This window comes from Eublepharis macularius, chromosome 11, assembly GCF_028583425.1.
Source record: "Eublepharis macularius isolate TG4126 chromosome 11, MPM_Emac_v1.0, whole genome shotgun sequence".
NCBI lineage: Eukaryota > Metazoa > Chordata > Lepidosauria > Squamata > Eublepharidae > Eublepharis > Eublepharis macularius.
The window spans coordinates 14,695,276-14,711,699 of NC_072800.1; the positions used below are offsets into that span (position 1 = coordinate 14,695,276).

Here is a 16,424-nt window from a genome sequence, read left to right on the forward strand (position 1 = left end):
GTTATTCGTTTTAGAGAATAGTTGGTTCAGAAAGAGTTGGCTATAGATCGCCTAAAACTGAATTTCCAAACCTGAAATTTTAACACAAGAAAAATGCAGATTTAATTCTGAATTGATAGAAACCAAAATCAAATTCAAAACGACAGGGGGAAGAAATCTAAATGTGGAGATCCCACAGGAGTTCTGGTAATGGTTCTGGCAAGCTGCCTCTTCCAAATTAACAAGGGTAAATTTATACAAGACTTCTTACCAAGGCCAGCATACATGGGGCTGAGTATCTTCTAAGATCCCCCAAAATTATAAAGCTGAGGTAGGGTTATAGTTATAAAGTTATAAAGCTGAGGCAGCCAAACACTGGGGATAACATGAGGGTACCAGCTGACTTTATTTAATTGCAACACACCACCCCAACAATTAACTTTACGGATATAAGGAGTGGAGGAGAGCTGCTTCCAGGCACCTGCAAGCATAGCTGGATGGAAAGGCCTGAAGCCCAAGTCCTTCCTGGGTTTGCTTCCCTCCGCCAGCAGGGCCTCAAGGCAATCTTCCTGGGCCAGAGGCATTTCCGCCCAGATACGCCATCTCCCCCTTTGCCTGCCTCTTTAATAATTATGGTGGGGTCTTCAGTTAGTCCTTTTAAAGCATTACATTCCTCCATCGAAAGATTGTTTGTAATAAATCCTAGTGTTTTCTAATGTTTCTATATCCCTCACAACGACCTCAAAGGTTTGTATAAAATGATCTGTAACTGGAGGAATAAAAGATTTTTATCTCAATTTATTCACTGATGTCCTGTGCCATCTCCTGTCTTACATGTGCAGCTAGCATCCTGAAAGTCAAAACCCCATTCATTGCATCAATGAATCTTTCGTAGTCCATCGAATACATCTCCCATCAGTGAGGCAATGGCGTTGCTGTCACTGATTGGCTGAGGATCTGCGACATGGTCTTTCAGGTCACTTGCTAATACTTGCCAGGACCTTAAATCCCAAACAGCTGACCAGTGATGCTGTGATTCAAGAAGATATCATGGGGTTGAATCCAGCTGTTTCCCTACCCCCCAGGGCTTTTGTACAAATCTTCAGCATAGACTTTTGGAGTAGTCAAAGAGGCTGCCGCCATTATCCTTTCTCACCACCAGAAAAGGTGGCTGGACTCAACCCATCAGTTATAAATTCCCAAAGTTTCTGGGAAATTCATTTTATTTTGTGTTGTTTACAATAGGAAAGTTGAAAAAAACATGCCCTTGAGTTTATCATTAATTTATGAGGCACCAGACCGAATAGTGCAGTTAAGAGAAGGAAACCTCCTAAGTTTATAGGCTGTCTAAAAATATATATGACAAATTGTAGAGGTGACATGACTAATTAACTGAACTATGGTGAGAGATGGATGCCAGTTTAATAACATTAATCGAGGACTGGCCTTGAAACCCACAGTATTGAAATTAAAAGTTTCACAAAATAGCCAAGCCTTTGCTGTATTCTCTTTGTTATAAAAGTATAGCCTTTGTCAAAGAAAGAAGACATTTTGGATTTTGCCTTTCAGGAAATGGAAGATGATAAAAACTTCAATAATGCATGTAATATAAAGAAAGAAGAGTTATAGATCATGGGTCCCTGGCTTTGATGGCCTAAGCTAGCCTGATTTCATTAGATCTTGGAAGCTAAGCAACGTTGGCCCTGGTTAGTACTTGGATGGGAGACCACCTAGGAAGACCAGGTTTGCTATGCAGATGCAGGCAATGGCAAAGCACCTCTGTTAGTCTCTTGCCTTGAAAATCCTAGTAGAGGTCGCCATAAGTCAGCTGTGACTTCATGGCACTTTGCACACACATAGACCATGGGGCAGACTGTCTCTTTGGCTATGGTTGCCAGCTCTGGGTGGGGAAATTCTTGGAGATTTGGGGTTGGAGGCTGGGGAGGATGGAGTATGGGGAGGGGAGGGATATCAATGGGATAAAACGCAATAGTCCACCTTCCAAATCAGCCATTTTTTCCTGGGGAGGTAATCTTTATAGATTGGAGATCAGTTGTAATTCCGGGAGATCTGCAGGTCCCACTTGGAAGTAGGCAATCTACTTGTTTTAATTTACAGGGAAAGTTCCCAGATGGGTCATTGCCGTGGACAGCCTTGAAGGTATTATTCCCCAAAGGATACCCATGCTAATCTGTTGCAATAAAAACAGGCCCTTTAAATCCTAACTAAATTTTATTTCAACATAATCTTTTGTCGGATCTCACTTCATCAGTTACATCTGATCGAACAAGCTCTTTGTTCTTTTACAAATAAACTTCAGTTAGTGCAGGGAATTAAAGTTTGCAGACTTTAATATTAGCGCAGTAGAAATAAGTAAACAGACTTCTGTGGTTCAGCTCTAGAAAAATACTTTTACTACATATCAGAGGAAAGGGTACGTTGCTGAGAAAATAAAGAATATCTATCTATCTACATCTTGATGGTTAGACTAGAAGAGAAGACTGAATGACTGAACAATTGACTTAGAGTCTCTCTACACGAGACCTCTTACACGAGAACGGTCAAGTGAAGGGAGATACAGTGTTACCCGGGAATTGTAGTTTTCAGTTTCACCTCTCTAGAGCCACAGAGCTTGCTCCTTAGAGGGTTTGTAAATTTCATCCTTGCAGCTCCTTAGGGGAGATGAAATTGACAGAGCCTTTGGGGAGGCAAAGATGAAACAAACCCTCTGAGGAGCGATCCCTGCCGGCTCTAGAGAGGAGAAACTGTCAGAACCTTTGGCTCTGTCTTTTGAAACTATGATCCCCAGGTAACATTGAGTCTTCCTTCACTTGAGCATCCTTGTGTAAGAGGTCTTGTACAGAGAGACTCTTAGAGACTGACTGTTAAAGAGCAATAAAACCTTAGTACCTGTTGCTAGTTAATTGCCCCCTCCCCAATAAACTGGTTCATCCAATAGACAATCCTAGATCCCTTCATTAAGACTAAAAACTCTCCTTTCTATGGCGGAAACTTTTGCCCGAGGCCTAAGTGGTTCTACGCTAACCAGCTATCTGACTAAACAAAACAGAATAACAATTTAACTCTTTCATGACTGAACATAGGACACTTGCTAAGATCCCAACAATAGCCCTCTAAGATCTACGAGAATATTGCAGATATATATTTGTATTCGCTAAAGAGCAGGAGAGTTGCTCACACAACATCTGGTGCCTCTAATAAAGCACTATAAACTTGCAGCCATTACACAGCAGCAAGTGTAGCTGCTGACAGAGAAAAAAATATTTACCTGTGTGATGTCAGAACAGCAGCACACCCCTCCTGGACTTCCTTCGTAATTGCATTCCAAAGATACCTCTTTGAACAGGGGTCCATTCCAGAACTTGGCTCGTCCTATGGGAACAGGCATATCAACAAACAGAATAATGGGGGAAGGAACAGCCAGGGAAGTCAAAGAAGAACTTTGAAGGAAAACAGCATACGTGAGCTTAGCTTCAGGGTGCTTTCTGTAGGCACAGAGGATGTGGCATGCTGCTCTTTGCCTGCTGGCTGTTTTTAATGATAAAATGCCGCAGGCCAGTCTATATGCTGTGACCAGTAGCAATCCATTGTGAAAAGCAAGGATCCATTGTGGATAATGTAAGCCAATCTCTACAGAACGAGTGCCCCAGAGAAAACAAATGCTATAAAACGTTTATAGCTGGCAACCAGTGGGAGTCTGGGGAGCAGGGACATAGGGGGTGCTGTAGGGGCAACAGCGTTATGTCACCTCTGGGGGAAACTCAGAAGTGATGCTACCTCACTTTAGCAATCAATATAAAGTCTATGGTTTTGCCATAGAGTTTCTGGTGATTCCTAGAGCAGCATGACATCACTTCCAGGTTTTTCCCGAAAGTGAAGTAATGCTGTGCTTTTTTATCTCTTCTTTTTATTAATTTGTTTAAAATTCTCAATTTTAAAAAAGAGAGGAAACTCTCACAAAATGAGAACAGTGTTGTTGCTTGAGGGTTGAGCTCCTACCATCCTCTAGGCATCAGTAGGTGGCTTATCTTGTGAGTCATTAAATGTCAGACAGGCCTATTCAGGCAGAAAGTCTTCAGTTGCAAAATATTTCACTTCCCCTGCTGTCTTGAGACATAAAGTAGCTCCCTTCAACTAGCAGCTACTGAAAAAACATTCTTTAGGGGCTGACATTCAACTCTAGTATCCTATACAACAGAGTACTGATGACTTTAAGATATCAGATGTGAAATCAACTCTTGATTATTTTTGACAGATGTTCTCAAGACTACGTGAACCTTAGTTTTCTTCCTTAGCTTTCTTCCAGGACTATGATTTAGAAGGTTATTTGCATACAGGGGGTCAGTGTTTTGCTAATGGAAGTAAAGGTGGGCTTGGACTTAAAATATAGATTTTCTTCCATACCCAGAAGCAGGAAACCTGTGAATACCAGTGCTAGGAGGGTGAATTAGAGTGATACTTTGACCTCTGTGGCCTGTTTGTGAGCCCTTCGGGAGAAATGATTGGTCGCTGTGTGAAATAGGAAGCTGGACAACCTGGAACACTGGTCTAATCTACCGGGGCTCTGCTTATGTTCTTATGTTCTCTTTGTTTGAAAAAAAATGCTGTTTATGTGGATATTTTTGTGGGAACCAAATTTTGCAGGAAACTAGTCCCTTGAGCATTATGCACAAACAAATCCTGCAAATGGATGCAAGCATCGTGTCACAAATGCAATTACTGAGCAGGTTTGCAAGGATTTATTTTTGAAAGGAAGGTAGACTTCCAGGATTATCAGTGCAATTCTCCACCTCCTAAAAAATTACTTATGCTGCGTTTGTTCTGCGTCAGCTAATGTCACATTTTCTACAGCACAGTCACAACAACCGAGGCTGATGGTAGAAATTTGTGTTTTCTTCCGCTTCGGTCCCTTCACTCAGGAAGGAACTCCTGTTGAGGTTGGCCACAGATCCACCTGTGCCACAAACTGGCCACCTGTGGACTAAAGTTACCAGGTCACAGTCCTGAAGTACTCTGTACATATTTGTAAGCTGTGAAGGATGATTGCATCCATGACTTCTCTGCTCCATTGGTGTAGTGGTTAAGAGCAGCAGGACTCTACTCTGGAGAGCCAGGTTTGATTCCCCACTCCTCTGCTTGAAGCCGGCTGGGTGACCTTGGGTCAGTCACAGTTCTCTGGAGCTCTCTCAGCCCCACCCACCTCACAGGGTGATTGTTGTGGGGGTAATTATAATATACTTTGTAAACCGCTCTGAGTGGACATTAAGTTGTCCTGAAGGGTGGTATATAAAACTATTATTATTATTATTATTATTATTATTATTATTTCCTCTTGGGCCATTTTCAAATGCTCTAACCCTCTGGAAAATCACGCAAAACTCACGGCATGAAGTGTCTTTCTAGTGTGATTTCCCGCCACAATCCCGTTTAATGGCGCATTTTCTGACGTCATTGCACCATTAAAGGGGATTGTGTTGAGAAATCGCACTAGGAAGATGCTTCATGCTGTGAGTTTTGCATCATTTTCTGGAGGGTTACGCGCACCATACAGTAAGCCACCAAAACCACCACATGGGGCACAAACATCAGGAGGCCGTGACACTCTTAGGCACAGAAGAACCCATGGTCTGGCTAATGCTCAGAGTCGGTCCTACCTCCCGTTCCACTGCTGCTGCATGTGCCTTTTCTGAGTAGGCCAGAAGAGGCCAATGCAGCCTCCCAGGCATCTATTATGGCCTACTAAGTGCTTGACAATCATGATGCTTATGTAGTTCCAGACAGACAGCAAAACAAGGTTTATGTAGTGTATAGTGGGCTGCATTCAGACTAGCAGCTCACCAATTGTCTAGGCTTGGATAACAGTGAAAACCCCGGAGGGCTGTATACTTTCTATAGTGAGCACCTGAGATCTGATTTATGCCTCAGTTACAAAAAGCAGTTGGCCATGACAGTCTTGGCAGTGCGGGGTGTGTGTGTGTGTGTGTGTGTGCGTGTGCTCTGCTGATACAAGTGCATGCACTCAAGAGCATCTCAGAGCAATACAGCTCCCAGAGGCTGGCATTAGAGCCACAATGTCAAAGGAAGAGTTGCTCTGGACCGTATTTTTTTTTGTGTGGTTCTGTTGCTGAAATGTTGCAGTCCACATCAGTCCAATGAGACGCTGAAAATTTCATTGAACTTTATTTGCAAACACTTTTCAAGACTATATACCTTACCATCCATATTTCAATAGTCCTTCCATCATGGTAATACATGTTTAAATGCATGTCTCTGTCCTCCCTGCCCCCCGCCCGCAATGGAAAATAGATGACAAGAACGAACATGCATTTCCATTCTGCAAAATGGGCGGTGCAATTTGGGATAGCATATTTTGAAGATAATTCCTCCTGATAGGAATTTGGAGAAGCCAAGCCCTGTTGGAAATTGTGACACTCCCCTCCAGTAGGGTTGCTAACCTCCAGTTGTGGGCAGGAAATCTCCCAGAATTACAACTGATCTCCAGCCCACAGAGATCACTTCCCCTGGAGAAAATGGCAGCTTCAGAGGGTATTGCACCACATCCCTGTTAAGTCCCTTCCCTTCCCCAAACTCCGTCTTCCCCAGGCTCCACCCCCAAATCTCCAAGAATTTCTCAACCCAGAACTGGCAGCCCTACCCCTCCAAGTCAGGCAACCAGGGCTTGATAGGATTGCTCTTTCTTGATGCTTTCTTCCTGTCTCTTTCTCATGACCCTCCCATCTTTCAACCACTTGGGATAATCAACTGTGAATGAAGAGATAAGAGGAGGTAAGCAGTGGAGAAAGGCCTGTGGCTTCTCCGTCTCCATTCCTATCCGTTTGCCTACCCTCACCTCCAGCCTCCTCCTCCGGTCTCCAAGACATCACAAATTCGTTTAGCATTCAGAGGCTAGCATACTTGCAGCTTTATGTTTAATGAAATAAATGAGGGATTCTCTATTGGGCAACCAGTTTATTGGAGGGACAATTAGCTAGAAAGATATACTGACGTTTTATTGCACTTGGTTCAATCTAGTCCTGAGTCTTTCTCAGAGCTAAAACACATGAGACAAATTACACGAGGACACTCAAGTGAAGGGAGAAGCAATGTTAGTCAAGAAGCCAAGTTCTAAAAGAAAAATTGGAAGGCTTTGTCCATTTCCCCTCTCTACACAGCCAGGGAGATTGCTCCTCAGAGGGTTTGTTTATTTCCTCTTTACCTCCCAGAAGGGGAGGTGAAACTGACAGAGCCTTCAGGAGACAAAGAGGAAATAGACAAACCCTCTGAGGAGCAATCTCCCTGGCTGCGTAGAGAGGGGAAATGGACAAAGCCTTCCAATTTTTCTTTTAGAACTCGGCTTCTTGACTAACATTGCTTCTCCCTTCACTTGAGCGTCCTCGTGTAATTTGTGTGTTTCAGCTCTCAGTCTCTCTAGCCAGCAAGATGTAGCCAGATAGCCATTTCTTATTTTCTACCAATGTAACCTATTATGTAGTAAATTATTTTTATAGAGCAAAACACGTGTATACTCATTATGTCCACTGCGCAATTCTGCAGCTCAGCTAACTAATTAACTCTGCATCGAACCACTTCGGCTCTCCGTTGGGGAAAGAGGTAGGAAATAAACAACGGGGAAAAATTAAAACATGAGCTACCTTGAGCTCTTGTCTTGAGGTGGAGAGGCTGCATATGAAGGGCCTAAAATAAACTATGTTTCAGAGCCAAGGCTGTCAGAATACACTCTGGCAGCAGACAGCCTGTAGATATACAAACAATTGCCTCACTCTTACCAGGACACAGCAAGAGAATCCTTTATTTGCTGGAGCTACAGTAAGTCAGTTAAAGGGGCCCTTACAAAATATACAAAACCCAGGGATAAATAGTCAATTGTCAGTGAGACCAGTTAATTACAAAACTATAAATCAAGTGTAATCCTTAAAGCCTCTAAATAGTGCAACCCAACAAAACAATTTCTTAATATACAAACATAATTAGAAGAATATTTGAATGACCATCACCGTCAGTTAAGCGCAAGGAACAGTCTTAGTCAATTACAACAGACCACGACTCCTAAAAAAGAAAGCGGCGCTGGAAACAAAGTAAATCGAATGAAAATCCGTTTGTTCTCAGTTCCTCTAGGCTTCCAAGCGTCCATGCAATCCAAACAGCCGTTAGAGATGTGAGAAAGCCAGAGTAATTAAGTGGTCTCGTTGACTACTGACTATTTATCCCTGGGTTTTGTATATTTCGTATTGGCTCTTTGCACTCAGGGATGCCCTCTGGTTTGTAGTAGTTAAAGGGGCCCTATCAGAAAAAAAGCCGGTATCTCCATTGATGTGTCAGAACGGTTAAAGAGGTCAGTCACACCGCCAGTTCTTGCTGAGGGGTGGGGGCTGCCTTTGTAGTAAAGCTACTACTATTTCTTGCCTTTAGCTTTAATCTGCCCCGTTATATTCTTCTCTCCCTTTAAATGCACAATCCTTGAAAATGCACTTCTCAAGAGGTGTAAAGAATCCATTAAGTTTAAACAATTGAGAGGACCTGCTTCAAAGCAGAGGGCTGGGAAGGGAGGGGGAGGATTAGATTTGAAGCCGCATCTGTGATGGGGGCGGCTCTCTCAGCGAGAGGCAAATTGAATTGGCTACCTGCTGGGTGACAGGCTGTCATAAATAGATTAGCTGACAGCCGGAGCATTCTGACATCAAGGGGAAGCGTTGACTTAAGAGGATCGCCTTCCCTTGGGCTAATTCAACCAGGTCAGTTTGGGCTTATGGTTGAAGAAAAGAATGTTCAAGGCCTAAAGTGGGTCAGCGATAGAGGGAAGGATGGAAGAAAAGTCAGTCTTGCCCATAAGGCAAAGTTGCATCAGCGCAACATCTCCAAGTGCCAAGATGCAAACTATTTTCACTCACATGGTTTATCTGCATGTTATTCTCCAAAGCAGTGAGCACAGGTAATAGAAAGTTCCTTTCTGTTTGTTTTGGAATTCTGAAGAAGGGAACCTTTTCCCTTCAAGTGATGGGCACGCAAGACCCTACCCATAGGCACAATCAACAGCTGCCTATACACGTTCATTCTGGGTGGTGGCCCCTGCCCTGTTGAATGGCCTGCCTGAGGAGGTCAGAAGAGCTCCCACTGTCAGTCCCTGGCAGGTGGGTCCCCAAGTTCTCCACAGCTAACACACAGGTGTTTCAGTTGAAGTAACTTTATTAGAGATCCATTCAGTACAAGGTGCATCGACAATGGGAATTGGCAGAAGTAATGTATGTGGGGCTAGCAATGTTAGTTATAGGGAATCTTCTCGCCTTAGGAAAGAGGACCATTAAGGGCGGGGGGGGGGGGGCGGTTGTAGTGATACACTGTTTTAGAGCAGACAGTGAGAAAGATGAACTTATCTTTGGTTCAGGAGTAACACACTACGAGCCAGCTTTGGCTGGCTGTCAAGGACACTAGCTCCGCGGAGCAAGAATGAGAAAGTAAACATTTTTAAGATAACCCACTGGCATGGAGCAATAAAGGACTCTGCACACTCTCAGAAGCCAGAGGAAGAATCCATATACCTTCATGGCAGATATGCAGGGGGATATATGACACCCTGGCTTTCCGAAAACAATGCAAAACTGAATTATTCCAAAGGGCTTTTTACTCAGCTAGGATGGCTGTACTGTAGGGAGGCAGACTCAAAGAGTTGCTTCACTAATGAATTAGGGACCCTAGATTTCACCATTATGTTGTCTTACGTCCTATCTGTATGTGCTCCCATGTACTACCTGTTGCTTCAAGTATAACCCAACGGGGTTGTTCTGTATTGTCTAATGTCAGTCTTAGAATTGCTTATTCTCCGTTTCAGTATTTCTTCAACTCTGTTACCCTACGGCATTGTTTATTGAAATGTCTTTGATACTGACTTTACTAATCTCACACTATGTAATCCGTTTTGAGTCTCAGTGAGAAAGGTGGACTATAAATGACATTAACAACAACAAAAATCTGGACTGGAAATTGTGGAAGAGGTGGGCTAACACTGTCCCTTCTTCAGGTTTCAGAGAAGGTTAGAACTACAGAGAGATCAGGGATCTGTTTACTCTTTACTGCCCTGAACTATACTTTGATGTTTAGATTGCTATTCTCAGGACTTCCCCTTTGTGACACCTCATCTTCTTCTCTTTGTCACACTCTCATACACACTCTCTCCTCCTCCTCCTCCTCATCTTGTACCATGGATGCAGGATTGGCCCTGCCATCCAGTGCCATTCTTAGACTAGTCACTAGATGGACAGACATATATAGGAATCTAGCTCTCCTCTTTCCTATCAGAGTTCCCGCAATAAAGAACTCTCATTTCTTTTCTAAACCTAAGCCAAGCCCCTGAGTGTATATTTGTTATTTTCTCTATCACATGCACACTAGCCAGCAAAACTATGGCACCCCTAAGTTTCCTGACAAATGATGCAACTCTGTTAAAAGAGATGAACTCAGTTTAAAACAAAAATAAAATAAATCAGTTTGCTTCCATAGCTTGGGGGAGAAACAGCATGTTTGATTAGCAGTGGAATCTAAAAGCATGCACCTTTTTAAAGTACTTTTTTTTTTAAGTTACTTTTTAAAAAATCCCACTTTAACAGCACAACAGTCACTGTGGTATGCACATTTTAACTAGAGGAAATGAACAGTACAATTGTGTGCAGAGTTGCTCCAGTCTAAACTCACTGCTGTGTCCTCAGATGGAGGACGACATTGGAAATCTCTCGATTTTTCTTTTAGGGTTTGCTTAATATAAAAACAGCACGTTTTATATTAAGATCGTGACTCGTGAATGGATTTGCCACCTTATTATGAAACTGATTTCTGATCTGAATTTGAACATCCATAATATGTGAAGATCATAGCCATTCCTCTAATAATCAGCCTTGCGGAGTATTTCATAGCCTTTATTGTCAACCCGTTCCCGTATCAAAGTTTTAGAAAGGATTTCCCTTTATTTCCTTGTTTTTTAAAACTTTAATGGAGCTATCCTTTGGTCCCCCCTTCCCCCAGCGTAAAGAAAGAACTAGAGGAACTGAAATCCAAGAAGGCCTGCGTACATCTTCATATGCTGGACTGCCCAAGAATATCTTGATTTAAGCTATAGCCAGGGCTTTTTTTCAGCGGGAATGCGGTGGAACGGAGTTCCGGCACATCTTTAAAATGGTCACATGGCCGGTGGCCCCACCCCCTGATCTCCAGACAGAGGGGAGCTTAGATTGCCCTTGTGGTGCAGAGGGCAATCTAAACTCCCCTCTGTCTGGAGATCAGGGGGCGGGGCCACTGGCCATGTGACCATTTTCACCAAGGGTGATTTAAACTTTAAAAAACTCCCCCCTTGTTCTAGCTGACCTAAAGTGACGTCATTGTGCAGTCTTGACTTCCACCACTGAGTTCCACCACCTCTTTTCCCAGAAAAAAAGCCCTGGCTATAGCTAAATGTACCAGTAAACGTTCAGGCTCAGCTGCTGCCAAGAATGGCAATCTTATATCTAGCTTCAAGTATGCCAGGATATTCTGTCATGGCCACATCCCCACCTCATCCTAATAACTCCAGCCAATGGCTTGCTAAGAGTAGGATTAAACAGATTGGTTTAGTCCCAGAAGATCTCTTTCATGGAAGCCTACAAATGGAAAGAACTTTCACCACACAGAGACTTCTTGATATTGAATTACAAAATGAAGACGCTCTGCTGCCCAAGAACTTCAGATGTCTAAAATCCAGCCCCAGTTTTACTTCTGCTCCTTACTTTTCCAAAATCACTCATGAGCCTTACAGATGGGCATTTTCCAGAGCCCAATTTGAGGCACTTCCTTCTGCCATATTGCAGGGTAAATTTGCTCATGTGCCAATGCATGAACGCTTATGCCCATGCATGACCAACATGGTGGAATCGGTCACTCATGTTCTCTTATTCTGCGAACTATATCAAGTGGAAAGGGCCGTTTCCACACGGCTTACCTTTGCCGGGATGCAGCGTGTTCTCGTTCGAAATTGTGCCAGGAAGCCGCTGTTATTGTGCGATTTCGAGCGAGATCATGCTGTCATCGCGTGATTTCGCGCAAGAACATGCTGCATCCCAGCAAAAGGTAAGCCGTGTGGAAATGGCCAAGGGCTTGTCTTATACTGCCTCTCTTGTCTAAATTTAACCCCTTGCTGTCCTATCTCAACTTTAGACCAGAAATCTTGCGCAATTTCCTTTTAGAAGACAGTCAGAGCTCTGTGACTTATGCCGTGGCCAGATTCTGTTCCTTAGCCATTAGGAAACACAGACTCCTTTTAGCTGAAAATGTGGTATGATTGCTTTTGCAGTTTTTTCTTAACTCTCTTTTATCTTCATTGTTTTTATTTCATCAATTCTTCCATCACTAATGCTCTGATCTTATTGTTATGCTCTGATGTAATAACTTATTTTTTATCGCAGATTTGTTTTGTTGTACTGGCTTTTGCTGTAATAATAAATGACTGGCTAAGAGTACGGGGTATACATCTGTTCTAAAAAAGAACGGGAAGCAAAATTGCCATTCCTTTTTTGTAATTGAAACAAATGGGGAAACCCTAAAAGGAACAAGAACAGTCTCACTCCTTCTTCACAACCTTAAATCTGCCAGAACCAAGCTTCTGTTTTCTCCCTGCTTCTCAGCATTTTTTTCATCTCCACTTTTCACACCCTTGATCTTGACAATGTTGTTGCTCTTCTCTTCAAATGAAAAATCTTGGAGTACTTTTTGCCTCTTCTCTTTTTCGTCATGCCCTGGTTCCTGTCAACTCTTGTCATTTGTAACTGATCACTTTGTTCTTTCCACAATTTAAGTTCATCCTCTTTTTATTTATGATTACAACATTCTCCTTGTTGGTCTTTCTACTTCTGCTCTTCTGCATATAGAGTCTTAAATAAGCTGATATTTTCTGCTCACCATTAAGATTGCCTGACTTCTTTTTATTATGTGCTTTATTGATTTCCTTTTTCTTCTCCTTGTCACATGCTCTTGCCCTTCTATCACTCTTTTCTCTATGCTGTTCCTCCTTGTGCCTTCTGCTGCACAGGTACGAGTCTTGTAAGACTAAGAGCCAAGCTACAAGTGACGCCTGACACAGGTTGGACACTTGTCAGCTTCCCTCAAGTTTTGATGGGAAATGTAGGCATCCTAGCCTTGCAGCTGTAATGGAGAGCCAAGCTGCAAGACCAGGACGCCTACATTTCCCATCAAAACTTGAGGGAAGCTGACAAGTGTCCAACCTGTGTCAGGCGTCACTTGTAGCTTGGCTCTAAGAGCCAAGCTACAAGAGACAAATTACACGAGGAGGAGCACGTGAAGGGAGTCTCAATGTTAGCCAGGAAGCTGAGTTTTAAAAGAGATCGGAAGGCTTTGTTCATTTCCCCTCTCTACAGAGCCAGGGAGATCGCTGCTCAGAGGGTTTGTTAACTTCCTCTTTGCCTCCTGAAGACTCTGTCAGTTTCACTTCCCCTTCTAGGAGGCCAAGAGGAAATAAACCCTCTGAGCAGGGATCTCCCTAGCTGTGTAGAGAGGGGAAATTGACAAAGCCTTCCGATCTCTTTTAAAACTCAGCTTCCTGGCTAACATTATGACTTCCTTCACGTGCTCCTTCTCATGTAATTTGTCTCTTGTAGCTTAGCTCTAAGATTACTCTCTCTATTAATCACCCGGGACCCTCTTCCTTGTAGTTCTGAAATGCCCCTCCACCTAACATTTGATTCTCCCTATCCTTTATAGTCTTCTATGTATTTTATCTTTTCCCAGATGATGTTTTTCACCTTTTCTTCCTCAATGTGTCCTTTTTAATGAATAGATACCAATATGCCATAGGTTTTTTTTAAAGTATCAAACATCTAGCAATTTTCTTAGTAAATAATAAAACATAATAGTTTCAAGTCATTACACACTGCAGCATCTAGTAAAGACTTGCACTGTAAGGCCTACAGGACACGAGGAAGGTGAAGACATATGACTGCTGCGTGTTTGCCACAAAATTAAATTTGGCCATTAATACAATGCTAAAATAGTGGAGTTTTTCCTCCTGAAACTGCTGTCACACATTGCATGCTTTCATTAACAGGCTCCTCTCAAATAGTTTCCCTATTTGGGTTTTTGGCTCTTCGAAGTCACACCACCTGTGGCTTTGCAGGAGATAGGCAAAACCAGGGGCTTTCAACTCATGAGACTTAGGGCCAAGGTACAAGTGGTGAATGACACTTGAATGGCAAGTGAACAGACTCACGCGTATTACTTCCTGTTCACTTGCACTCCACTTGCGCTCCACTTGATCACTACGTCATTCATCACTTGCAGCTTAGCTCTCAGTCTCACCCAATTCCTCCCCCTGGGGTGGTATTCTGAGCCTGTTTAGGCTCATGTTTGTTTTTTAAAGTCATTTCCTGTGACTGCCGTGTGGCTGCAGGGAACTCGGGTTAGGAAAGGGGCTATGGCTCAGTTACGGAACACCTGGTAGGCATGCAGAAAGTCCCAAGTTCAATCCACAGCATCACTAGTATAAAGGACGGAGTAGCAGGTGATGCAAAAGAGCTCTGCTTGAGACCCTGGAGAGCCACAGCTAGTCTGCATAGACAATACTGACCATAATGGGCCACTGGTCTGATTCAGCAGCTTTGTGTGTATCATGTGCAGGGCTTTTTTTTCAGCTGGAACGCAGTGGAACGGAGTTCCAGCACCTCTTGAAAATGGTCACATGGCCGGTGGCCCCGCCCCTTGATCTCCAGACAGAGGGGAGTTTAGATTGCCCTCCGCGCCACTCGGCGTGAAGAGCAATCTAAACTCCCCTCTTTCTGGAGATCAGGGGGCGGGGCCACCGGCCATGTGACCATTTTCGCCAAGGACAATTTAAACTTTAAAAAACTCCTTTATTCCAGCTGACCCAAAATGGCATCATTGTGTGGTCCTGTGCTGATTCCGCACACGTTGGATAATGCACTTCCAATCCTCTTTAGAGATCATTTGGAGCTGAATTTTTCGTGTGTGAAAAAAAAAATCCACTTCCAAACGATTGCTAAAGTGCATTGAAAGTGCATTATCCAATGTGTGCGGAATCAGCTCTGAGTTCCACCACCTCTTTTCCCAGAAAAAAAGCCCTGATCGTGTGTATTGATTAAAGGGAGGGGCTGTGGCTGAGTAACAAAGCATTTGCTTGGCATGCAGAAGGTCCCAATTTCAGTCCCCAGCATCTCCAGTTAACAAGGACCAGGCAGTAGGCGATGTGAAGGACCTCTGCCTGAGACCTCAGAGAGCAGCTGCCAGTCCGAGTAGTCAATACTGACCTTGATGGACCAATGGTCTGATTCAGTATAAGGCAGCTTCATCTTCACGTGTGGATCCCACTCTTCAAAAACACCAATGTGCAGTAATTTGGCTCTTATAATTTGATTTGGAGAGAGCATAGCTGGGTTTGTGTGGTTTATATCCAACATCACACTTTAACATAGATGCCTCTAAAATAATGCAACTGACGAAGAGAGCTGCATCTGACAAAGAGAGCTGTGGTTCTCGAAAGCTTATGCTACGGTAAAGTTGGTTAGTCTTAAAGCTGCGACTGGACTTTTTACTATTTTGCTACTACAGACTAACACGGCTAACTCCTCTGGATCTAAAATAAGGAAATCAAACATATTTTTCACACACTTTCTAAAGTATGCTACAAAAATGTTCTCTTTACATACCAGCAAAAGGATGTGGGGCTTGCCGACCAAAGCCAAGGCTGTAGAAAGCTTCCTCTTGGTCCCTCCACTGTACGTCCCCACCAGCTCATCAGCGTACGCATCCAGATGCAATCGACTAACAAGGTCTCCAGCCACCTGCAATAAAAATATTGGGACTTTACTGGGGAGAGGGAGCTGGGAGGGGAGTGTCCCCTGATGTTCTTTTTTGCCCCAAAGAGGGCCAAGTCCTGGCTGTGTTACAAAACATGGTTCCGTATCATTCAGACATGGGGTTTAATTAATAGCCTGGAGGTTCAAAGATGTATGGATGGAGCATTACGAACAAGAGCAAATGCTCTTTGGAAATAGATCAAGATGGGTAGCTGTGTTAGTCTGTCAGTAGCACCTGTAAGACCTGTAAGACTAACAAAATTTGGGGTAGGGAATGAGTTTTCGTGAGTCACAGCTCGCTTCTTCAGATATCTGCATGCCTTCAGATACCTTGTTCGGTATCCAAAGATGTGAGCTGTGGCTCATGAAAGCTCTTACCCGACCACAAATTTTGTTAGTCTTATACAGGCTACTGGACTTTTGCTCTTTTCCACTGCTCTTTGAACGTCCCTCTAATTTATTAAAATTGTAATTTGAGGCATAATTTGTAAATATTCATTTTCCTTTCAACTGAAAAATTATCTTGTTTACATGGAATACAATAGAGAATCCAGAAAA

The 16,424-nt window shown here is 43.2% G+C and overlaps 1 protein-coding gene across 1 annotated transcript in view; it reads right to left on the reverse strand.

Moving 5' to 3' along the window:
* ABCA13 (ATP binding cassette subfamily A member 13) overlaps positions 1–16,424 on the reverse strand; it is a 345,676-nt gene that overhangs the window by 18,768 nt on the left and 310,484 nt on the right. Inside the window, exons 52-53 of the mRNA XM_054991725.1 lie at positions 15,717–15,851; positions 3,269–3,372 (exon numbers count right to left, since the gene is read on the reverse strand). Coding sequence (XP_054847700.1) covers positions 3,269–3,372; positions 15,717–15,851 — 239 coding nt within the window. The remainder of the gene's footprint in view (positions 1–3,268; positions 3,373–15,716; positions 15,852–16,424) is intronic.